The sequence below is a fragment of the Lissotriton helveticus genome, chromosome 8 (genome assembly GCF_964261635.1).
Source record: "Lissotriton helveticus chromosome 8, aLisHel1.1, whole genome shotgun sequence".
NCBI classification, from domain to species: domain Eukaryota; kingdom Metazoa; phylum Chordata; class Amphibia; order Caudata; family Salamandridae; genus Lissotriton; species Lissotriton helveticus.
This window is the reverse complement of record NC_136069.1, coordinates 1525105303-1525127464: the sequence shown is the minus strand read 5'-3', so window position 1 is coordinate 1525127464 and position 22162 is coordinate 1525105303. Positions and strand designations below refer to the sequence as shown.

The window sequence follows — 22162 nt, the reverse complement described above, 5'->3', positions numbered from 1 at the left end:
TTTGAAATTGCAGACCTTCTCTCTAACTCTAAAATCAACTAAAGGCAGAGGTCAGGAAGAATAGCAGTCCTTTGTTAACAATGACTTAATACAATTTCTAAAAAGGGAACCCTGACTCCATCCTCCTCTCTTCAGTGCCTGGTTCTACAGCCACACAAATGCAGGGAATACACTTTCACTGTTGGGGGAACTCATTCTCCATCTTGTGCCATGCTAAACCAGGGGAATCCAAAATGGATCCCACTGGCGTCAGTTCTCACACACACACACACACACACGCACACACACACACACACACACACACACACACACACACACACACACCTCGAGTCCTACCTAGTACTAAGTATGCACATAGCATACACATGTACACACACTTGACCCACACAGAATGTCGGGGAAAGGTTCTAGGTTATACATAACAGTTACACAAGAGGGATCAGTAGGCCTCACTCTCACGGACAGATCTAAAGGTCTGGCCCCACTATCAATCACAAAACATGGTACATTGACAACATGGGTTATGTGCGACACCAAGGATAGAGACAGTGTATTTCGTCTATGAGGGGTACGATTGTAGCTTCCCTCCAGGTCTTAGGAGATATTATGGATCTAATACTATCAAGGACAGGCCTAGGCCTATGCACACGCACACAAACTTGATTAGTGTGAGTCCAGGGCCAAAATAAAAGTTCTGATACTAGATTCACATATAGTGGTCACTCTGGACAAGAGTACATGACCGTTCGTGAGGCAGGGGTCATCCGGTCCAAACAGTGCCGCACGACTATTAACTGAGCCATTCTGCATACTCATGAGGTTTGCCTAGCTCATTACCTGGAGACAAAAGTCTACATCTTTCAGCAATTTCTGGACCTACGAACAATTTAGTTTTTCCAATCAATACAAAGTTGGTCTTCAAGCCAACACAGCAGACCTTTTTTTCAAGTCAGTCTTAAATTTGCCAGATCACAGAAAGTTAAGAGGTGCTGTAGCATTGCAAAGCTTTCCAGGTCCGTGTTGACTTGCTGCCCTAGACCAGGTTTTCTTCTTTGCGTTCTTGGACATGTTTTATAATGGAATTAAGACTACGAAGACTGCAACTTCCTAATTGCAAAGAGAGCACCATGGATTGGAGTAGCTACTCATGCGTGGACCTGGGTAACTTGGCAGTTGTAGGGATGTGGTAGGATGTCCTAGGTGCCTTGTGAGCATGATTTCCAAGCCTCTACTGGATCTCCATAGGGCAAAGGAGTGTTGTTGCTGTGCTGTTGCAGTAAAGGCGTAAGCTGGGGAACTAGATCACTAAAACACAGTCAAATGGAGAAACAAGTTATATGTAGGTAGCTGATACCAGGAATACAATTTCTGGAAAAATCCCCCAAACCGGGTGTAAACTTAATTCCAGTGATGTTTCTTGAATGCTGGCATTTAACATTGAGCTCCCTTAATATCCCAAGCTCTGTGCTACTGAAACCCTCCATATCACAATAGAGGAGGGTCATTATTAGAGGCGCCTTAACAAATATGTGAATTATTAATGCAGCAATGTCATCCGAGGTCAGAAGGACAAACCTGTTAAAGGCATGTGTCAAGAAGGCATCCATTTTTCGAGAGATAGGCACTTAAATCGTTACATAACAGTTGGGACAGGTATAGATAACTGGAGTGGATAAATCTTGGAATATGTGAAATACCTCTTTAATAATGTTGAGGGTAGAGAATGATAAAGGGGAGGTGGATGGAGGGACATTATGGAACGCACAGTAGACGGCAGCGTAATGTAAAAATCACCACTTTGACAGCGCTCGACAGAGAAGGAAGACAATAGGGCAACTGGAGGCATAACTACAGGAACTTGAGGGAATACACTAAATATTGGTATCCCAGAAAATCTGAGGGCACCCACATCAGTAATGGCACCGTTCAGCACTTTAGTTATCGATAGGGCAGAATATGCACCACTCAGAACCAAAGTTCTATAGAGGAGGAAACATAGCCTACAGACTCTTGCCAAGTAAGCTACAGGCCAAACATACTCAAGCCTGAGTGAGACTAGTCGAGGGAGACACAGGGGAAGCATGGAGCCCAGCTGAAAACACAACCAATGTGTTTGGCTCATACTAGGCAAGCTTTGCAGGGTGGAAGAACTGACAGGCAAAACTGAACAGTATCTACAGGGGGTTGAAGCACAGTCCCTCATGAAATACCAGGCAAAGAATGGATTGGATCGGAGATGTATATATGTACACACACACACACACAGACACACCACATTTCCTTGGAGAGGGGTCTACAAAAAGTAGCTCTGGAGCAAGTGATTGTTCATTAACTCCCACAAAGAAGTCAAGGCCAGTATCTCATTCAGAGAGTCAGTGCATATTAAATAAGACAGCACTGCTTAACTCAAGACCCTTAGAATGACAGCCAGACAACCCAATGGCAGGGCCTTATGAAAACACTCAAACACATACTGTGTTGTCTATGAGGTATGCCACATGACCACCTGTATACACTCTCAGTCTACCTAAAGCACAAGGAAACTGGCCATTTTGTAGGCACTGCTCTATCAGTTGTACCATGTGTGTAAACAATGGACCATGAAAGAAGGGCGGCCACAGTACTTCGAGTTGTAACCAAAGTTGAAAAACAGGAGCATCACTATTTTACGGTAACAGCATTTGTTTATTAGCTCAGGAGGATTTTCCTTGAACAGAAGTAGCTCTCACTACAGAAAAGGTTGGAGACCCTATTCTAGGACAAATCTATTTAACACATTTTGTAACTAGGGCCTCATCACTTGCTTCATGTAAGAAGGTAGAGGGATAGTTATTACCAAAATCCCAGAGGAACGCCTCTAGGGCCACACTGGCTGCGGAGGACAAAGGGGCAGTGAGGAGCGGCTTAACCACTTTCCCTTTGCCATTCACCCTAAAAGTTGAAAACCCAATGTTTATCCTAGCACAGAAAATGCTGAATTTTCAGGCATGGATAAAAAGAGAGACAATAGAATAGGAGAGGTCTTTGATAAGGCAGACATCAAACATTTAGAGACACTGCAAAGGGAATTCAGGATCTCGGATGAGTAAAGTAAAGGGGACGTTTTCATGCCGACAATTCTGGCACTGAGTAGCAGCAGGTTATAGCATTAAAGGCAAGCTGATCAGTTACTGGTACTACACACCAGATAGACTGCATGAATGGGATATAAGAAACAGGAGCAAATGCTGGCGAAGGTAAGAGGGGCAGGACGCTGACATCTTTTATGGGACAGCCCAGAGCTCTAGCTCACCTGGAAGGGAGTCCTGTATGTACTGGATGACATATCCCACCAGAAATCCCTTGATACCAAGACTAAACAGTATTAGGGTTACCTAAGCAATCAGACGTTTCCACTTTACTCGCAAAGGTGCAAACGGCAGCAACTAAAGCACTATTAGCCCCAAAGGGGAAAAACAGGGCAGGCACATTACAAGATTGACTACAAAGTGAGTTTGGGTCACACTGGGAATGGACAAGCTGGTGCTTTTGATATTCCAGCCAGAACCCCCAGTGATTCAACAAAATATGCAGATAATGCCAGAACTACCTGGCTGCTGAGTTCAGGGAACTCGAATACCCCATATGCCTGTGAATCATACCTGCTCAGAGCACCCAAATGCAATAGGTGGAGGGGGGGGGGGGTACACTGGACAAAGGGAGCACTACCTACAATGAGACATGTTGAGATGATGTGCAATGCAATCTACTCTCCAAGTGTGGGGAACATGAGACATTGGCGAGTATGGGGGCACCCTAGAGCTTTCCTTTTATTTTGGCTCGCTTTTGCATTAAGTTGACAAGTCCACACCAGCCTGTGGGTTATAGGTACTGGTAGATATACTTCAAAATCACAATAAAAAAAATAAGATAGTCCATTATAATGTTGTGAAATGACAAATCGCAGGTTTGGGCCATTTAAATCCGCTTGGGAACACTCAAAGTATAGCAAAAAAAATTCTAATCTGGATACTAAACATTTTTCTGCTCAGAGCATTTTGTGGAACAGTGTTAAGAAAGGTGTCTAATTAACACAGCACACATTCCTGATCAGAAATTTCTTCAGCAGGCTTTTACTGCTGAAGGGGCATTGCAATAATGACGGGGAACTTTATTTGCACAAACAAATACAGCATTCAAAAGGAAATGGAATGCAAGGTTAGAACAAGGTGGGTGAGTTTTTTTTGCCTTTTATAGATGTCCGATCATTGGACCTAGTGAAGAATCCCCAACAGTAGCAATGCTACAGTAGCTCAACTAAAGAATAGCCGAGCGTTCATACAGATGTGTAACACGCTTAAAAAAAGGTACACTAGAACGTCTCCTTGAACAAAAAACTCCCCAACACAAAAAACTAAGTGTAGAAGCAAAGCACACAACTTACAGCAGTCTACATGTACTTAGTGATCAACATCAGCATCAGCATCTTCAAACTGTCCAGCAACTGTTGGTATCGAATCCACATCCATTCCATCTGGGGGAGAAAGGGGCAAATAAAAACAGGCAATGTGATACGTTTCGACCTAAAAAGCTTAAGCACTCTGATGGCAAATCAGAACGAGATTTAGTTTCCTGTACAATATATGCCCTTTTGCTTTTTATCTAATAGTTTAGATTATGGGCATCCAACCAAGGCCTAGGTGGGCCAGGACCAGGTCAAATTTTCAAACACTATGTATACCATTTCAATTTAAATTCACTATGTGTACATTTACCTTATGTGGTTATCCTAAAAATCTGGCATTCATCAAGCCCTCCTGAAGCTATGGGGGACAACATTATTTTAGAATGTCCACTACGTCTTCATAAATTTTATTAATTGCCATAAACTAAATAATTTTTCTGAAAAAGATGAATTACAATCATGTACAATCACATTAAAATCATTACAAATAAAAACTATAAAATCATTTCTATGCATAACATTGGTATAAAAATCAAACTGCCCCACTGTAACGTGCATGCTCTATATCTTCTAACCAGATGGTAAGAGAATATAGTAAATATACCAATCTAAAAATGCATTCATCTAATCTTCTGGAGTAATGGATTGTATCCAAAGGTTATTTCAGTAAGGCTCTAAATCTAAAGTTTACTTATAAGCTGCATCCAGTTTTAACAAGATTATGGGAAACATTGGTAAAGCCAGTAGGTCTGAAATGGTTGGCCAGCCTTTTGGTTTTGTCAACGCGTCACTTGTTTTGGCATAGTTTTTGTAAAAGCTTACTGGTGTGGGAGCTGCCAGGCACTCACCATCATAACAAACATTGGCAAAACCAAAAATAGTTTTAGTCTCAAAAAGCATATTTTGCCACAGTAGTTCCTGGCACGGAAATGCGCTGTCATTTACAGTGAAGCTAGCCAATAAACAGAGCTGAAGTGACAGAATTTTAATAAACACAAACGGTCATGGTTAACACCAGACCTAATTAGGGGCCCAACTATTAAAAAAAGTCTCATAAGTGCACCCATGTCCTTGTATTAAGTGCAAATATACAGCTTTTGTGAATTCACAAGACTTTACAGAAGTGGGCCAATACATAGTAATCCTAGAAAATATTTGTGAACTGCATTTTAGCATGAGCAACTATGCAGGTGTAGTCAAGCAAAAACCGGAGTGTTTGCAAGTTCGCCTTCCCTCCAACCTCTTTTTTCCCCAACTCTGGAAGAAGTTTTAGGTCTGTCATGGTCAGGAGTACATTTCCAACCTTTCTCAGGATGGGAAAAGATTATAGAAGAGTTGGTGAAACCCCTTAAACCCTTCCATGCTCATGACGGAACGGTTCCGTCATCAGCGTCGGTGCTCCGGTGCTGATGACGGAACATTTCCGTCATGAGTCAATATGATTTATGACCCTTCAGCACTGCAGCGAAATTCGCGCAGCACTGAAGAGGTTAAAACATGCTAGTTAGTAGGTTTGCACAGACTCAAAAGGCCATTCCAACCCTGGAACTTTTGCTTACCATTACCTTCAGCCCCAGTATGTAGATCTGCGGAAATGTGACAACATAAGGGTATTGCTCGTATTCAAACCTTACTATGGAAGGAGACCTGGCATAATCAGAGAGGCTATTTCAGAGCTCTTAAATATTGAGATTACTGTAATAATTTGTCGCCGTATGACATGGCACAAAAGGGACAAGTAGATTTTGTTACAGGACAAGTAGATTTATGAAGCAACCTGCCCAGTGGACCAGTAGAAATTTTATTAAATTCCACACCCCTGATTATATTTTCTGTATTTTACACAGAAACGTTTAAGCAGCGCTATAACTCAAGAGTTGACCAGGTAAATTAATATATAGTATGAAAAAGTTTTTATTTTTATTCCGGTTTCAAAATTTGGCTGCTCAACAATTCTGTAAAGTTTGCTGTATTCAAACTAGGCTTTAGAACAACACTACACCCAAAACCATTTTGCAGACAAATTAGCTTTAGAAATTTTTACAATTCTATAAATCAATCGATCGATTGCACAAGGCAGAAATTGCATAGCATATATGAATAGTTTTAGGTTTACATAATTGGTTGAAAGTTTTTTTTTTATACATGAAACTGCAATGTGAGTGAATGATGAGATACTATAGTCAGGTAGGCGTGTCCAATTTGTTGATTTCTTTTTTGATAAAAAAAGGTTATTGATTTTCAAGCCAGTAGAGCTGGCCAAGGCAAGTACATGAAAGCTGGCAACAATGTCTCAACTGGATTTAATGGAGACGCCAATTACACATGTATGTACATGACATTACAGAAAGGAAAGAAAGAGACTCCTATAAACCAAAGTTGAATATGCGCCATGAGTTGCGCAGGTAAATCGGTCATAGCGCATATTCAACTTTGGTTCATAAATTTTTTTTAAATCATGATCAATCACTGAAAATAACCTTTCTTGTTGAACCAATTATTCTTGTACATATATTTTTTTATCACTATGTCACCTTGCGCCTTTCGCTGTTTTTTCCACTTGTCACTTGCACCCTCACTTATTGTGTCATGAACACAAAGTGCACCAAATTTCTTTGGGTTGCCTTTGCATTTTATGCTCAGTGCTGATATAACTGTTTTGCATGAACTGCGATTTCAAATATATGATGCCATGAGCACTTTTGAACAAACTACCAGGAGTCTCATTCTTTCCTTTCTGTAATATCGTGTACATACATGTGTAATTGCCTTCTCCATTAAATCCGGTTGAGACATTGTTGCTAGCTTTCGCTTACTTACCCAGATCTCAACCTGGTCTATAGGTTATACTCCTGTTACAAGGTAAGTACATGGCACAAACAACATAATAAGGTATATGCTCCATACAGGGCAGAAACATCTATTAAGTTTATCGCAGTAAACAAAGAATGAACAAAAGTAGAGAGGTAATTAAGCGAGTGGACTCAGCCACTTCTCCCACCCCCATACCCGGCGATGTTTCTGGGGGCAACCGTGGGCTTTGAAAACCATGCGCTCCTGCTGCGCACACCAATCTACGCCCTGTCTCCACTTCGACAGGGTAGGAGACCCGGGAGACAGCTATCGCGCAGCAATGTCTCATTTGGCCACCAGGATGGCTGTGCCGAAGAACACCCTTTCAGCCCTCGTACTGAATATGCTACTTACCAGTATGCATCTGTTCTTGGCATGTAGGGCTGCTGACATTCATATCTATAGCATAGATCGCCGCCTAGTGTTGGGTCCGGATGATTGCACATTGTTGTCCTGGAAGAGTCTTCGAAGTATCACGAGATAGGTGGCTCCTCCCCTGGACTACAGTGCGCATGGGCATCGACTCCATCCCCAGATTGTTTTTAGCCATTGTGGCGAAGATGGAGTGTAACAGTGTGAGCGATGACCATGCTAAGAGTAAGTGTAAATTCTGCAGCCGCTACAGGCGCCGGGGAGGAGGGTGGGCGATATGAATGTCAGCAGCCCTACATGCCAAGAACAGATGCATACTGGCAAGTAGCATATTCAGTTCGAGGCATGTGGGCAGCTGAATTCATATCTATAGCACAGAATATATAGCAGTCCCTCCATTAGCGGCGGCCGCCTGTGCCAGCTGCAGACGTTTGAAAAAGTGTTTAGAACAGCCTGCCCTACAGCTGCTTGGAGTGCACATCTACACAGTAGTGTTTTGTAAATGTGTGGGGTAGACCAAGTGGCTGCTCTACAAATGTCTTCTAAAGGGATATTTCCAAGGAAAGCCATGGAGGCCCCCAACTTGCGGGTGGAGTGGGCTCTTGGGGGGATCGTTAAAGTGCGCTTAGCCTTTTGATAGCAAATTTGAATACACTTAACGATCCACCTGGCTATACCTGCTTTGGAAATGGGGTTGCCCTTGTGTTGTGCGGAAAAGGCAACAAAGATTTGTTTCATCTTCCTAAAATCTTTGGTCCCATCAATGTAGTACATCAAAGCCCTTTTGACGTCAAGAGTGTGGAGCATTCTTTCTGCCACTGACTCAGGATTTTGGAAGAACACAGGCAGTTCAATAGTCTGATTGACATGGAACTGTGAAACTACCTTTGGAAGAAATTTAGGGTTCGTGCGCAGCACCACCCGGTTGGAGTGAATTTGTATGAATGGCTCCTGTACAGTGAGCGCCTGGAGCTCACTAACACGTCGCAGTGACGTAATGGCTATCAGGAAAGCCACTTTCCATGTTAAGAACTGAATCGCGCAAGAATGTAGAGGCTCAAAAGGTGGACCCATCAGTCGGGTGAGGACCACATTAAGATTCCATTCAGGAGCAGGTGGGGTCCTGGGAGGAATGACTCGTTTGAGCCCCTCTAGAAAAGCTGTAATGGCAGGCACTCTGAAAAGGGAGAGATGCTGCCTGTTTTGGAGATAAGCGAAAACAGAAAACAAGGGAAACCCTACTCACAAGGAACCAGGGTGTTTTGGAGATAAGCCACTATGGCGGATAAATGTATTCGAATGGAAGCATATGCCAGATTGCATTTGTAAAGATGTAACAGATAACAAATGATGTTGTGCTTGGACGCGTCAAGCGGGTCAATGTTGCGGTCTACGCAATAAATGACAAACCGCTTCCATTTTGCTGCGTAGCATGCTCTGGTGGTGGGCTTTCTTGCCTCCCGTATGATATCCATGCAGTCAGGAGGCAAGTTGAGGTAGGCAAACTCTAAGACCTCAGGAGCCAGATCGCCAGGTTGAGCTGTTGCGGATCTGGGTGCTGAATGTCGCCATGGCTCTGCGTCAAAAGTCTGGGTGTGAGGTGCAGCCTGTGATGCGGTACCACGGAAAGTTCTAGAAACGTGGTGTACCATGGTTGGCGTGCCCACGTTGGAGCAACCAGAATGAGCGTCATCGAGTGTTGCTTTAGCTTTCGTGCCACCAGCGGTATTAGAGGTGCTGGGGGAAAAGCGTACGCAAATTTGCCTGACCAGTTCATCCATATCGCATTGCCCTGCGACTGTGGGTGCGGGAACCTGGCGGCAAAGCTTTGGCATTTGGCGTTTTCCCTTGTGGCGAACAGGTCTATCTCTGGATGACCCCACTGCTGGAAGTACGGGTGGAGTACTGATGGATGCATCTCCCACTCGTGCATTTGGTGGCTGTACCTGCTGAGCAGATCCGCCATCTGATTGTCCTTGCCTGGGAGGTGTTCCGCCATGAGGAAGATGTTCCTCTGAATGGCCCACTTCCACATGCTCTGAGCCAGATGAGAACTGTGGAGAGTGTGTACCTCCTTGCTTCTGAATGCAGTACATGGCTGTCATGTTGTCCGTCCGGATCAACACGACTTTATTGCACAGATGTACCTTGAATGCCTTCATTGCCATGAAGATTGCCATCAGCTCTAGGTGGTTGATGTGCAACTTCCTTTGCTGCGTTGTCCATAGTCCCTGCACTGTGTAGTGGAGCACATGAGCTCCCCAACCCTGGAGAGAAGCGTCCGTCGTTAGGATGATCTGTGGAACAGGCTCCTGGAACGGTCGACCCTTGCAAAGGTTGTGTGGATTCCACCAATGCAGAGAGTTGTATGCACGACCGGTCACCAACACTAGGTCTTTTAACTGTCGGTGAGCCTGATTCCACTGACGTGCCAAGCACTCTTGAAGCGGACGCATATGTAGTCTCGCGTGCGGGACTATGAAGATGCAGGAGGTCATCACGCCTATCAACTGCATGAACACTCGTGCTGGAGGCGAGTGTTGCGGTCTGAATTTCTGTATTAGCAATTGAATGCTGTTGATCCTCACAGAATTTGGCTGCGCTGTGGCCGCCAGAGTATCTATCGTCGCGCCCAGATACTGCCGCACATGGGCTGGCTGAAGGTGTGACTTCGGATAATTCAGTGAGAATCCCAGATCGTGAAGAAGGTGAATGGTGTGGGACATGTTGGCAGCGCACTGCTGGGCCGACTTTGCTTGGACAAGCCAGTCGTCTAGATAAGGGTAGACGTGAACGTTTTGTCTCCTGAGGTGCGCAGCCACTGTTGCCAGGCACTTCGTGAACACCCTGGGCGCTGTGGTCACTCCGAAAGGGAGAACTTTGAATTGGTAATGCTGATTCTGAATGGTGAATCTGAGGTATTTTCTGTGTGACGGATGTAGTGGAATGTGAAAATATGCATCTTTTAGATCTAATGTTGTGAGGAAGTCCCCCTGATTGAGCAACGGAAGAACCTGCTGCAGCGTGAGCATATGAAAGTGTTCTGAGAGAATGTATTGGTTTAGGGGCCTGAGGTCCAGTATGGGTCGGAGGGACCCGTCTTTCTTTGGGATCAAGAAGTACAGGGAGTACACTCCCGAGCCTCTTTGTTCCACTGGTACGAGCTCGATTGCCCCTTTTTGCAGCATGACGAGCACCTCTTGCTGCAATAAGTGCAAATGCTCTGTGGACATAGGACGGTGTTTTGGGGGTATGTTAGGTGGAGTGGATGTCAACTCCAGACAATAACCGTACTGGATAAGCTTTCTGACCCACCTGTCTGTGGTGATGGATTTCCAGACTGGCAGGAACTGTTGGAGTCTCCCCCCGACTGGTGTTGTATGGTCGGGGGGCAGTGACAAGGCGTCACTGTTTGTTGGCGGCGGAGGATCGGGAGTTGTTGTTTCCACGACCTCTGCCATTGGCGCTGTTTCCGCGATAGCCACCTCTACTCTGTTTGTTGTATGAGGTTTGTGCACCACTTTTAATGTACTGTGTTTGCTGGGACATCTGGCCTCTGGAAACACCTCTATTGCTTGAGCGACGAAAAGTACTACCCCTGAACTGCTGGGACTGGAGAGCCCCCATAGACTTTGCAGTCTCGGTGTCTTTTTTGATTTTTTCCAGGGTGGTGTCCACCTCAGGTCCAAATAAGTGATCAGGGTTTACAGGCTGATTTAGGATGGTGGTTTGTATCTCCGGCTTGAACCCGGAGATTCTGAGCCAGGCCCGACGCCGCAACATTACACTTGTGTTAATGGCCCTGGCCGCGGTGTCCGCTGCGTCCAGTGCACACTTAATAGAAGCATTTGAGATGAGTTTCCCTTCTTGAATGAGCATCTCTGCTGCCTCCTTATACTCATCTGGCAAGTGATGTAACAGGGTTTCAAGTGTATCATAATGTGCCCTGTCATTTCTGGCCAAGAGTGCCTGTGTGTTAGAAATACGCCAGATATTGGCCGCTTGAGCCGCCACCCTCTTCCCTGATGCTTCTAGCACCTTAGATTCCTTGTCAGGGGGAGGAGCATCACCAGTAGTTTGTGAATTTGCCCTCTTCCGGGCATTAGAAACAACTAGAGAGTCCAACGGCAACTGGCCCTTGATGTAGGTAAGGTCGCCAGGTGCCGGCTTGTACTTTTTTTCAATTCTGGGGTTTATAACCCTGGCACGTGTGGGTTCTTTAAAAATGTCTGCAGCATGTTTTAGGACACCCTTCAGCATTGGCAGAGTCTTGACAGTCTTTTCAGAGGTGGAAAAGGTGTCAAACAGAAAGTCTACTTCAATAGGGTCAGCATGGAGCTGGACGTCATGATTCTTGGCTGCCCTCTCAATAAGCGCATTAAATGCCGCAGAATCCTCAGTAGGGGAGGTCTTGACAGTATACACTTGAGTGTCCGGGGCAGTTTGAGGATTCCCCTGGGTCCACAGCATCTGCCCATGTGTCATGCTGATCTTCAGGATCAGTGTCGGCAGGGTAGTTGTATTCATCATAGTCACCTTCCCCAGCCTCCACATCCGAGTAAGTGGGCGAGATTGGAGCAGTGTCCTGAGCACGTGGATTAATTAGTTCAACAAGAACTGGGGAATCTGTGGAATCCTTGTTCTTCTTTAAAGGAATTGTGTAGGACTCCATAGTCTGTGCCGGTGTGATCTTTCGCTTGTAGATGGAAATTTTTCCGGTGTCGGCGTCGATAAATTGTTCAGACTGCTCCTCCAGTAGGGGTTGTCGATGCTTTGTGCCTACAACTGCAGGGGTAGGCTTCGGCCCCGTGGACACCTTCATGGACGCCTCGACGACCGTCCTGGGCGCGAACGCCTTCGGCGCCACTTTCGGCGGCAGCGTGAACTGAATCGGCGCCGTCGACTTTTGCGGTTTGGCGGCAGGCTTCGGGGTGGAAGTATCCTTCGGATCGATCGCGGAAGCCTTGTCCTTGATGCGCTGCAACGAGTCCGACACCTGCTTCGTGAAGGATGCGGACGGTTTCGTCGACCCAACAGGTGCTCTCGAGCCACTACCATGTGCGGACTCGAGGGTAGCAGTACTTTTGGCCTTGTTCGGCCGACGTGCAGGATCGACAGCTTTTGGAGCTCCGAGTCCTTTGTCTGTGTCGGCGGCCTTGACAAGCGGTTTCGGTGCCCCAGTCTTCGGCTCGACGCCCTTGAGCGACTTCACCGGTTCGACAACCTTCTTTAGCTTCGTCTGCACCGACAGGTCCGAAGACATGGAGCCGACCAAGGCGACAGGCGCTTTCTGTTTCGACGGCGCCTCTATCACTTTCGGTTTTGTCGAGACCGAAGCTTTCACTTTCGGATTCGATTTGACCAATGGCGGCTCCGTAGAAGTGTCCGTAGCCGGGCCCGGAGGTGAGACCGTGGATCTAGGTGCAAGATCTTGGGTAAGGCCATGTGGCGATCCCTCGACCTGAGCCTTAGCTATTGTCCGAACGGGGCATAGCTCTTCGTCTGAGCTATCTTCCGTGACCCCATAGGCCTCATCGTCGTCTCCTACCTCGTCAACGACGACGTCTTCTGTATCGAACATTTCGACGTCTGCGTCGTAGTTGGAGTCGATCTCGGCCGCTGGATTTGAAATCGGCTCTCGATCTTCCTGTTCGTCTGCCTCTTCTCCCTCGAAAATGTTCACCGGGTCAGGGGCCGTCTGCTGGGCCTCCTGGCGAGCCACGCGCCAAAGTCGAATCTTCTTCTTGGAGCGAAAACAAGAACAAGCCATACAGTTGGCTTCATCGTGATCCGGCGACAGGCGCTTGTTGCACACCGGGTGGACACCGATGTGGGGATACTTCGAGTTGCACACGGGGCACCTTTTGAACGGGCTCCGTTCCATGATGTGTCGTCGAATAAGGCTTGTTGCGTTGACCGGGCCTCGAGCACCGAAGAGCCACGCGACTCCTCTGGATGTCCGACTCGGGAACTGAGCCAGAACAGAGCTGGGCACCGAACGCAAGACAATACCGACGCTATAGGAAAGGCCTTAGGGCCGAAAAGAAAGTTTCTATCGAATCCGAACTTGAGTGATCAAATATGCATCCGAACCCAATGGCGGAAAAAAACAATCTGGGGATGGACTCGATGCCCATGCGCACTGTAGTCCAGGGGAGGAGCCACCTATCTCGTGATACTTCGAGGACTCTTCCAGGACAACAATGTGCAATCATCCGGACCCAACACTAGGCGGCGATCTATGCTATAGATATGAATTCCAATAAAAAAGAGATGCCGGCCCTGCAGTTTTTAATGGCTACTTGATTCAAGCAACAAACCAAATCTTTGTTTTGATTTGTATGGTCTGATTTATTTAAACCATTTACTTTTTTATATAAATCTCATCAACTTAAGACATTAATTGCATGAGAAAAACACTGCATCTATACAATAAAACATACATATTTTGACAAAAAACATTTGACTGAAAAACATTTGACAAAAAGTATTCGACAAAAAACATGTAACAAAGTAACATACGATCATTCAGTGTACATAAAAATGTAAATACAGTAATACGAGAAGCGTTAGTCTTTATATGATGTTTGCAAAACTAAATTTTGAAAGTAAAGCTGTTCGCAGTAAGGAAAAAGAGAAATGAATTGTAACGAATACAAATTTCTCAATGGTCTGGTTAATACACAGATCAGTTAAATCCTTCCTGCTTTTGCCGACGCGTTTCGAACTTGCTTTGTCATTTGACAAGTTCTCATCAGGGCTTTCTCGTTCTAATCGTCTGAAAATTATGTACAAAGAAAATGAGTGAGATATTATGTTCCTCATTTTCATCCCCTATGTAAATTGCCCTCTACCAAGACTTTATCGAAAATATATGTACCTTTATTTTCGAGTTGGCAGCGAGTTTCCGAATATTCAAGAATTCTTTTTCAGTTGGTGTTGAGTGTTTTCGAAAAAATTATGACAATCTCAATTAAGATATTGTAATGGTTTGGTCAGCCCATGCCTGTAATGCCACTGCACACTCTTGGAAATTACCTTAAAATCGATGGTCTGTGCCTTTACTTGGTATCAGTTCCAATCAGTAATGCGCTGGTCAACAATCTACTCCCAACCGCCAGCCGGCGGTGGTTACGTCTTTTTACTCCTACAAAGAGGTATAGAATAACGCCACTGTTCAAATGCGTGTACCAGTTCGAAGAGTCACTCGGCGGACTGAGTCGCCATGTTAAAAAGGACACGTTAACATGGCGACTCAGTCCGCCGAGTGACTCTTCGAACTGGTGTGGAGTTCATTTGGGAGCGAGTTATACTTTGAGATCTACAACATCTAGGTAAGCGCAAAGACATGAAACTTTAAGTAACGCCTCACAATACAGAGCAGCGGGCGCTCATTGTCGTGCTTTTCACTTCAGAATTAGGAAGACCGAACGCAGATCCGCCAAAGGTCAGAATAACAGGGGAACTGCAAGGGAATCAATCCGAGCGCCAAGGATAAGGTAGGCACTTGGCACCGCTCCTCTCTTTGATACACGCATTTGAACAGTGGAGTTATTCTATACCTCTTTGTAGAAGTAAAAAGACGTAACCACCGCCGGCTGGCGGTTGGGAGTAGATTGTTGACCAGCGCATTACTGATTGGAACCGATACCAAGTAAAGGCACAGACCATCGATTTTAAGGTAATTTCCAAGAGTGTGCAGTGGCATTACAGGCATGGGCTGACCCAACCATTACAATATCTTAATTGAGATTGTCATAATTTTTTAGAAAACACTCAACACCAACTGAAAAAGAATTCTTGAATATTCGGAAACTCGCTGCCAACTCGAAAATAAAGGTGCATATATTTTCGATAAAGTCTTGGTAGAGGTCAATTTACATAGGGGATGAAAATGAGGAACATAATATCTCACTCATTTTCTTTGTACATAATTTTCAGACGATTAGAACGAGAAAGCCCTGATGAGAACTTGTCAAATGACAAAGCAAGTTCGAAACGCGTCGGCAAAAGCAGGAAGGATTTAACTGATCTGTGTATTAACCAGACCATTGAGAAATTTGTATTCGTTACAATTCATTTGTCTCTTTTTCCTTACTGCGAACAGCTTTACTTTCAAAATTTAGTTTTGCAAACATCATATAAAGACTAACGCTTCTCGTATTACTGTATTTACATTTTTATGTACACTGAATGATCGTATGTTACTTTGTTACATGTTTTTTGTCGAATACTTTTTGTCAAATGTTTTTCAGTCAAATGTTTTTTGTCAAAATATGTATATGTTTTATTGTATAGATGCAGTGTTTTTCTCATGCAATTAATGTCTTAAGTTGATGAGATTTATATAAAAAAGTAAATGGTTTAAATAAATCAGACCATACAAATCAAAACAAAGATTTGGTTTGTTGCTTGAATCAAGTAGCCATTAAAAACTGCAGGGCCGGCATCTCTTTTTCATTGAAATTATTCTATGGTCCAGCTGACCCTGTGTCCCGGGACCTATCTCCTTGTTTTTCGCAATAGATATGAATTCAGCATCCCACATGCCTCGAACCTCTAGATCTCTCAAACACCCCAAGGAGAATCAATAGGGGGGAAAAGGATAACTTGTCATCCCAGTACCTCTGAGTCAACAAAAGGAAGGGGGGGACCAGGAGCTAGTTTTGGTCCAGTGTCCGTACTCCCCTAGTGGTAGATAAATCATAAGGGACACTGTTCCATGTAGAGGGTGCAATGTGTCACCCAGTCTGAGAGAAGAGATAAAGTGTAGAGTAGAAAAGATCTAGAGGAGGAGGGTGAAAAAGAGAGAGGCAGAGGTTCATCCCCAGTATCAAGGATCCAATCCCGAAGGGAAGGGCCAAGTCTTGCCTCTTAGTTGCCCTCACACACCCCGAAGGATGTCATGCTTCATCATCAGGCTTTTTTTGCTCCTCGTCGAGCAGGCGCTGGAATGCCCGATGGGCCCCTGAAGGGTCTCTTTGACGGAGATCTCTTAAGAGAAAAGCCGTTAGGTGAGTGTGGGTGTGTGGGGTGGATCAGGTAAACTCAATGGTGAAGTGCGTGCAAAAGTGGATAAAATTACCTAGAGGATTCCACTGGTGGTCTCTTTAAGCGTGTGGTACCCCAGGTAGGTTAAAAAACCAGAAGGTTGGTGAGTTACAATGAGGCCTAATGTGCCAGTGTAACTAAACACAAGGTCAAAATGGTTTCACGCTATAATTGCCTGAATGATCAGTAGCGTTTCTTCAGGACCTAGCTAAGAGTAGTGATTGTGCACAACAGTGAAAGGAGTGGTTTAAGAATGGTAACCCTACATCGGTGTGAGGTGGTTTGGGGTGGACCATAGGGTAAGTATACCTAGAGTGGTCCGCAATCTCAATAAGTAGAGGTGTCCAAGCGATAAAAGATACCCTCACAAATCAAGGGTGAGGTGTCCCACGGCTAATCACCGCTGGTCTGCCCGCACCCTATTGGGGGTTACGTCGGGTGCCGGTTACTGTGCACCTTCCCTCAGCCTTCAGACAGCCGCTGGTAGAGGTATTTTGGTAAGAATTAAAAGTACGTTTTACGTGATATTATATATATATATATATATATATATATATATATATATATATTCACTGAAAAAACCATAGGTTAGAGACCATATATAGTTAGCTGGACATTTTATTGACATAAAACCAATGAAATTCCATATATAGTTAGTTGCACTAACTATATATCGCGCACCCGCAATCCACTGCTGATGATGTCACATAATACATCATTCATGACATGGTCAGTGACATCACTGATGACATCACTGATGACATCTCAAATGACATCACTGATGACATCACTGATGACATCATCTAGTGTCTGTGTGTTTTTGTAAAGTTTAAATATGTTTTACATATTGAAGAATGAGTGGATGTATGGAAGACTGAGTGTGTGTGTGGCTGGCTGGGAGGTGTGTGACTCTGTGCATATCAATGTGTACTTGTATCAGTGATTGTATAAGAGAGTAAGTATGTGTTAGTATATGTGTGAAACAGTATGGTGTTCTGTGTTTAACTGTATAGATGAGGAAATCGAAGTGTGATTGATTCTTTACAGGACTGACTAGGTGTGTGAGTAACTCCATGGATGAGTGGCAGTGTGTGAGTGTCTGCATAGGTGTATGAGTGCATATGATAGTGTTGTAATAATGAGTGACTGTATGTATGAGTGATTGTATGGGTGAATGAGTGAATGTGTGTGTAGACGTAGGAATCAGTGAGTGCGTATGTAGTAACTGGTATTGGTGTGTCATGATGTCATCAGTGATGTCATTTGAGATGTCATCAGTGATGTCATCAGTGATGTCACTGACCATGTCATGAATGATGTAATATGTGACATCATCAGCAGTGGATTGCGGGTGCGCGATATATAGTTAGTGCAACTAACTATATATGGAATTTCATTGGTTTTATGTCAATAAAATGTCCAGCTAACTATATATGGTCTCTAACCTATGGTTTTTTCAGTGAATTTTCAAGGTTTTGTAAATGCAAATTCCTAACTATATATGGTCTATAACCTATGGTTTTTTCAGTGAATTTCATTGGTTTTTTAAAAGCTAATATCTATATCTGTAAAATATATTCTTTATTACGTGACGTATCACGTAGCCACGTGAGACGCCTCATGACGCGTCGCATAACCGTGACGTATCGGCTCTGCAGCGCAAACAAAACCCGTAACGTAAGCGCGCCGGAGCACGCTTACAGATATATATATTTTTTTTTAACCTTAATTAGACAAAATCCACACGTGCACATATCTTGAGGCCTTGCAAAGGCACATCAAACAAACAGTCCCTACAATTTTTCAAAGTTTGCTGGAAATCTATTCCCTTAAGTTTTTTTTACTGTTTCTCTTGGTTTTCCCCTTGTTACGCTTACCGGGACGCTACCCAGTACGCGAACCGGACGGTCCAAAACACAAGATGGCGGACTCCCGTTACGCTGCCGGTTAGCTGCCCGGTTCGCGTACCGGGAAGCGCCTCTACCGCGAAAAATCGCAATTTTTTTTTGTTTGCCCCGCGGGGGACTTTAATATCCCCCTCATCAATCCTAGGGGGTCAGGAGGGGTTTACCTTGCCCCCTTTCCTTCATTTCCCCCTTCGTTTTTCACCACATCTTGTCTCTCGAACCTACCGAGAAACAAGATGGCGGCCGCTCCGGACTGTTTAGAATGTTGACAGCCACCGGAGAGCCAATCAGCTTCGCTTCGCGAAGTTCCGTTACGCGTCAGGTACGCGAACCGGGGCGCTAACCGGAGCGCTGTTACAGATATACATATTTTTTTAAACGTTAATTTCTCAAAATCCACTGGAGCACATATATTGAGACATAGCAAAGGCACGTCGGGCAAACCATATCTACAATTTTGCCAAGTTTCATGTAAATCCATTCAGCCGTTCGAGCTAAAAGTGAGTCCAACCGCCCTATGGAAAAATGAATGGGAAAAATGCGTTTTGGGACCCCCTTTTTTCTCGGCCCCCCCTTGACGAAACCCCCCCAAATTTTTAGGGGCTGCTCAGAAACAAAATGTGCCATTTTCCTGAAAATTTCAGCCAATTCCGCCCACAAACGTCAAAGTTATTAGACATAGAATTTTCAGAAATCCCATAGAGAAAAAATCCTAACTATATATACCTACTGGCTATCGCCAGTAGGTAATATATATATATATATATATATATATATATATATATATATATATATATATATATATATATATATATATATATATATATATATATATATATATATATATATATATAAGTGTAGTTTTAAGGGATTTAGGGGGAGTATTGATTTTTAGTGATAAAGGTATTTTAAGGGTTTAGGGTGGGCATGGTTTTTGGGTGGCAAGAGTCATTTTAGGATTTGGGGGGTATGGATTTTTGAGATTGCAAGGGTATTTTTAGGGTTATGGATAGTTATGGGTTTTTGGGTGGAAAGGGATTTTTAGGGTTTAGGGTGGGTGTGGGTTTTTGGGTGGCAAGGATAATTTTAGGGTTTGGAGTAGGTATGGGATTTTGGGTGGCAAGGGTAATCTTACAGTGGGTGTAGGTATTTGGTTGGCAAGGGTAATTTTAGGGTTGGTATGAGTTTTTTTTCTATAATGGGGGCTTGTAAGGTGCCCCGGGGAACGCCACCCCAAGGTTTTATTTTGATGTATGGGGGGGCTCACGGCCCCCCACACACTCCAGGGACCACCACCTTCCTGGGGCAGTAATATTTAAAATACGGGGGGGGGTCAATGACGGCACGGACCCCCCAGCCCCGGGGACCACCACCTCTCAGGGCTTTTTAATGTTGGGAGGGGGTCGCGCTGCCTTCCTCCTGGAGCTCTTGATGGCCCTGGGGTCCGACACCTCCCACGGCCGGCTCCTGCAGTGTCCCGGGGTACCTACCCCCGGGACACTGCTTTTTGCTATGGTAGGGCGGGATCGTCGCGGCTTCCACTTTAGCACAGAAAACCGCTGTCCTATTTGAAAGAGAGAGAAAGTTAATATGCTGTCTTTTTTAAGTAGGAAAGCAGATTGCTTTTTGTTAGAGAGGAGCATATAAACTGCTCTGACAAAGCAATGCAGGCTCTCGAATGACGCAGGGAGCTGGCTGGGACCGTGGGGGTATTGGGGTTCCCCACACGGTCCCAAATGTTATTTTTTGAGTCCCAGGGGATGGGGTCCCTTTGCAGCTCCTTAAACTAGAGCGCGTCGCCACACGAATGTTTATCAGAGCGTGCGCCCAGTGCATTCTGGGAACGTAGGCGGCCACGGGAGTTGCCGCGAGTCTAGCAATGGGCAAGTAGCGTTCCCGGGACATTAAATCCTCACATTCTTAACTCCGTGTCCGTGTGGTTATTAGGATCAGATCGTTATAATTCTGTTTTTTTTGTATTTTTAGTTTTCTATTTTTTTGTGTTTTGTCAAGAAGTTTTTTTTAAAACTAAAAAAATTGAACTGCAACTCAAAAAGTGTCCAACAGGAACAAAAGAATGAAAAAAAAACTAATGTAGAGGACAGCGATGCTCCCGCTTCCTGCGTTTTATCCGGTCAATAGACTGTTCCCCATAACACAAAAGTTTATCGCAATAAATGCATAGAATTTTAACTTTAGCAAAATCAGGATCAAGTTGTGGGTGTGGACTGCTTGCTGAAAATGCTGGTGCAGCAGTTGATGTGCTTGTTGCAGCAGCAGGTGGGTTGTCCTGCAACCTCCGTGTTGCAGCTCGAGCAAAGTTGTTGGGGTGCAAGTTCTTCATGTGTCGCTCCATATTTGCTGGGCCAAAGGATTATTTTTTAGATGATCACCCCTTGAAAGAGTTGTTTGGCAAATTTTACAGGTTACTTTTGGAGCATTAACCTTTTTTTGCCCTTCTGGAAAAGTAAAAAACTGCCAAATTAGAGCTTCTTTCCTCTTTGGAGGTTCTTCAGGAATGAAATATTCCTCTGAAGAATGGCTGGAAGATGAGTCCATTGCTGTTATTATGGTAATCTTCCTTCTATTTTCAGAAGAGATGCTTATTCTTAGAAAGTGAAAATAGAATGATTAAAATGGGGCGGAACTTTCAACAGTTGGAATAGGAAGTGTTATGAACCAATCAAATCTCTTCTTTTAAAGTCACATGGGTTTGCGTATGCTTACGCTGTGCTTACGGTGCTCTTACGATGCGAGTACGCATGACGTTCCACGGTGATTTGTGTAATTGCTTTTAAAAGTAATATACGATTGTTCAAAGTTTAAACAAACTATTTTCATAACTACCCTATATAATGTATTCTGTTAGTATGTTCATTAAATACATAAATATATGTTTTTAAACAATTAAAAACATTTGCATCTTTCGCGTACGGGGCGCCGTACATGACGTCGCACGGAAGCTTTGATGCGACGCGTAACGTGAAAGTATATTCGTAGCGTATGCGGAGAATGATTAGCAGTACCAACTATGGTGCGATCACTCTTTCACTGTCAAATCAGAGCACAGGGCACGCTATGAGAATGGTTACAAGTGGTCACTGATTGGAGATCCGATTCATCTGTGTGGCTCATCCACGGTATCATAACGTTACCTTTTAGCCTGTTTAAGTTTGAGGTTTGCATGAAATACTATGCTACAGGCAGATATGGATCTTTAGGCAGCGTTTATCTCAATGAAGCTTGGTTATTAACATTTACATATAGGTGCCCGAGGGAGGGAAAAGAAGTTTATCTGAATGGCGAGGATTGCACAATAGCACCAGATCAAACCTTAATTTGTAGACACATACAATTGCATGGCTCTTGTAATCAAGATGCGCATAATTTGGCGTGATTTTTGAATGGCACTCCGACACCTGCTATCATAACAACGTTCAGTTTACTGGCAAACGGGAGTTATTTACTTTGAAATAATGCAGATTGTTGTGCGATGTTAGCAGGCATTGCTTACATGATAACGGTAACGGAGCGT

General features: G+C 44.3%; 1 protein-coding gene across 1 annotated transcript in view; it reads right to left on the bottom strand.

The window, feature by feature from the left end:
* The window catches only part of CLNS1A (chloride nucleotide-sensitive channel 1A), a 174249-nt gene that overhangs the window by 26400 nt on the left and 125687 nt on the right, over positions 1 to 22162 (bottom strand). Inside the window, exon 6 of the mRNA XM_078658506.1 lies at positions 4424 to 4513. Within this exon, the coding sequence (XP_078514632.1) occupies positions 4440 to 4513 (74 nt within the window). The 3' untranslated portion in view covers positions 4424 to 4439. The remainder of the gene's footprint in view (positions 1 to 4423; positions 4514 to 22162) is intronic.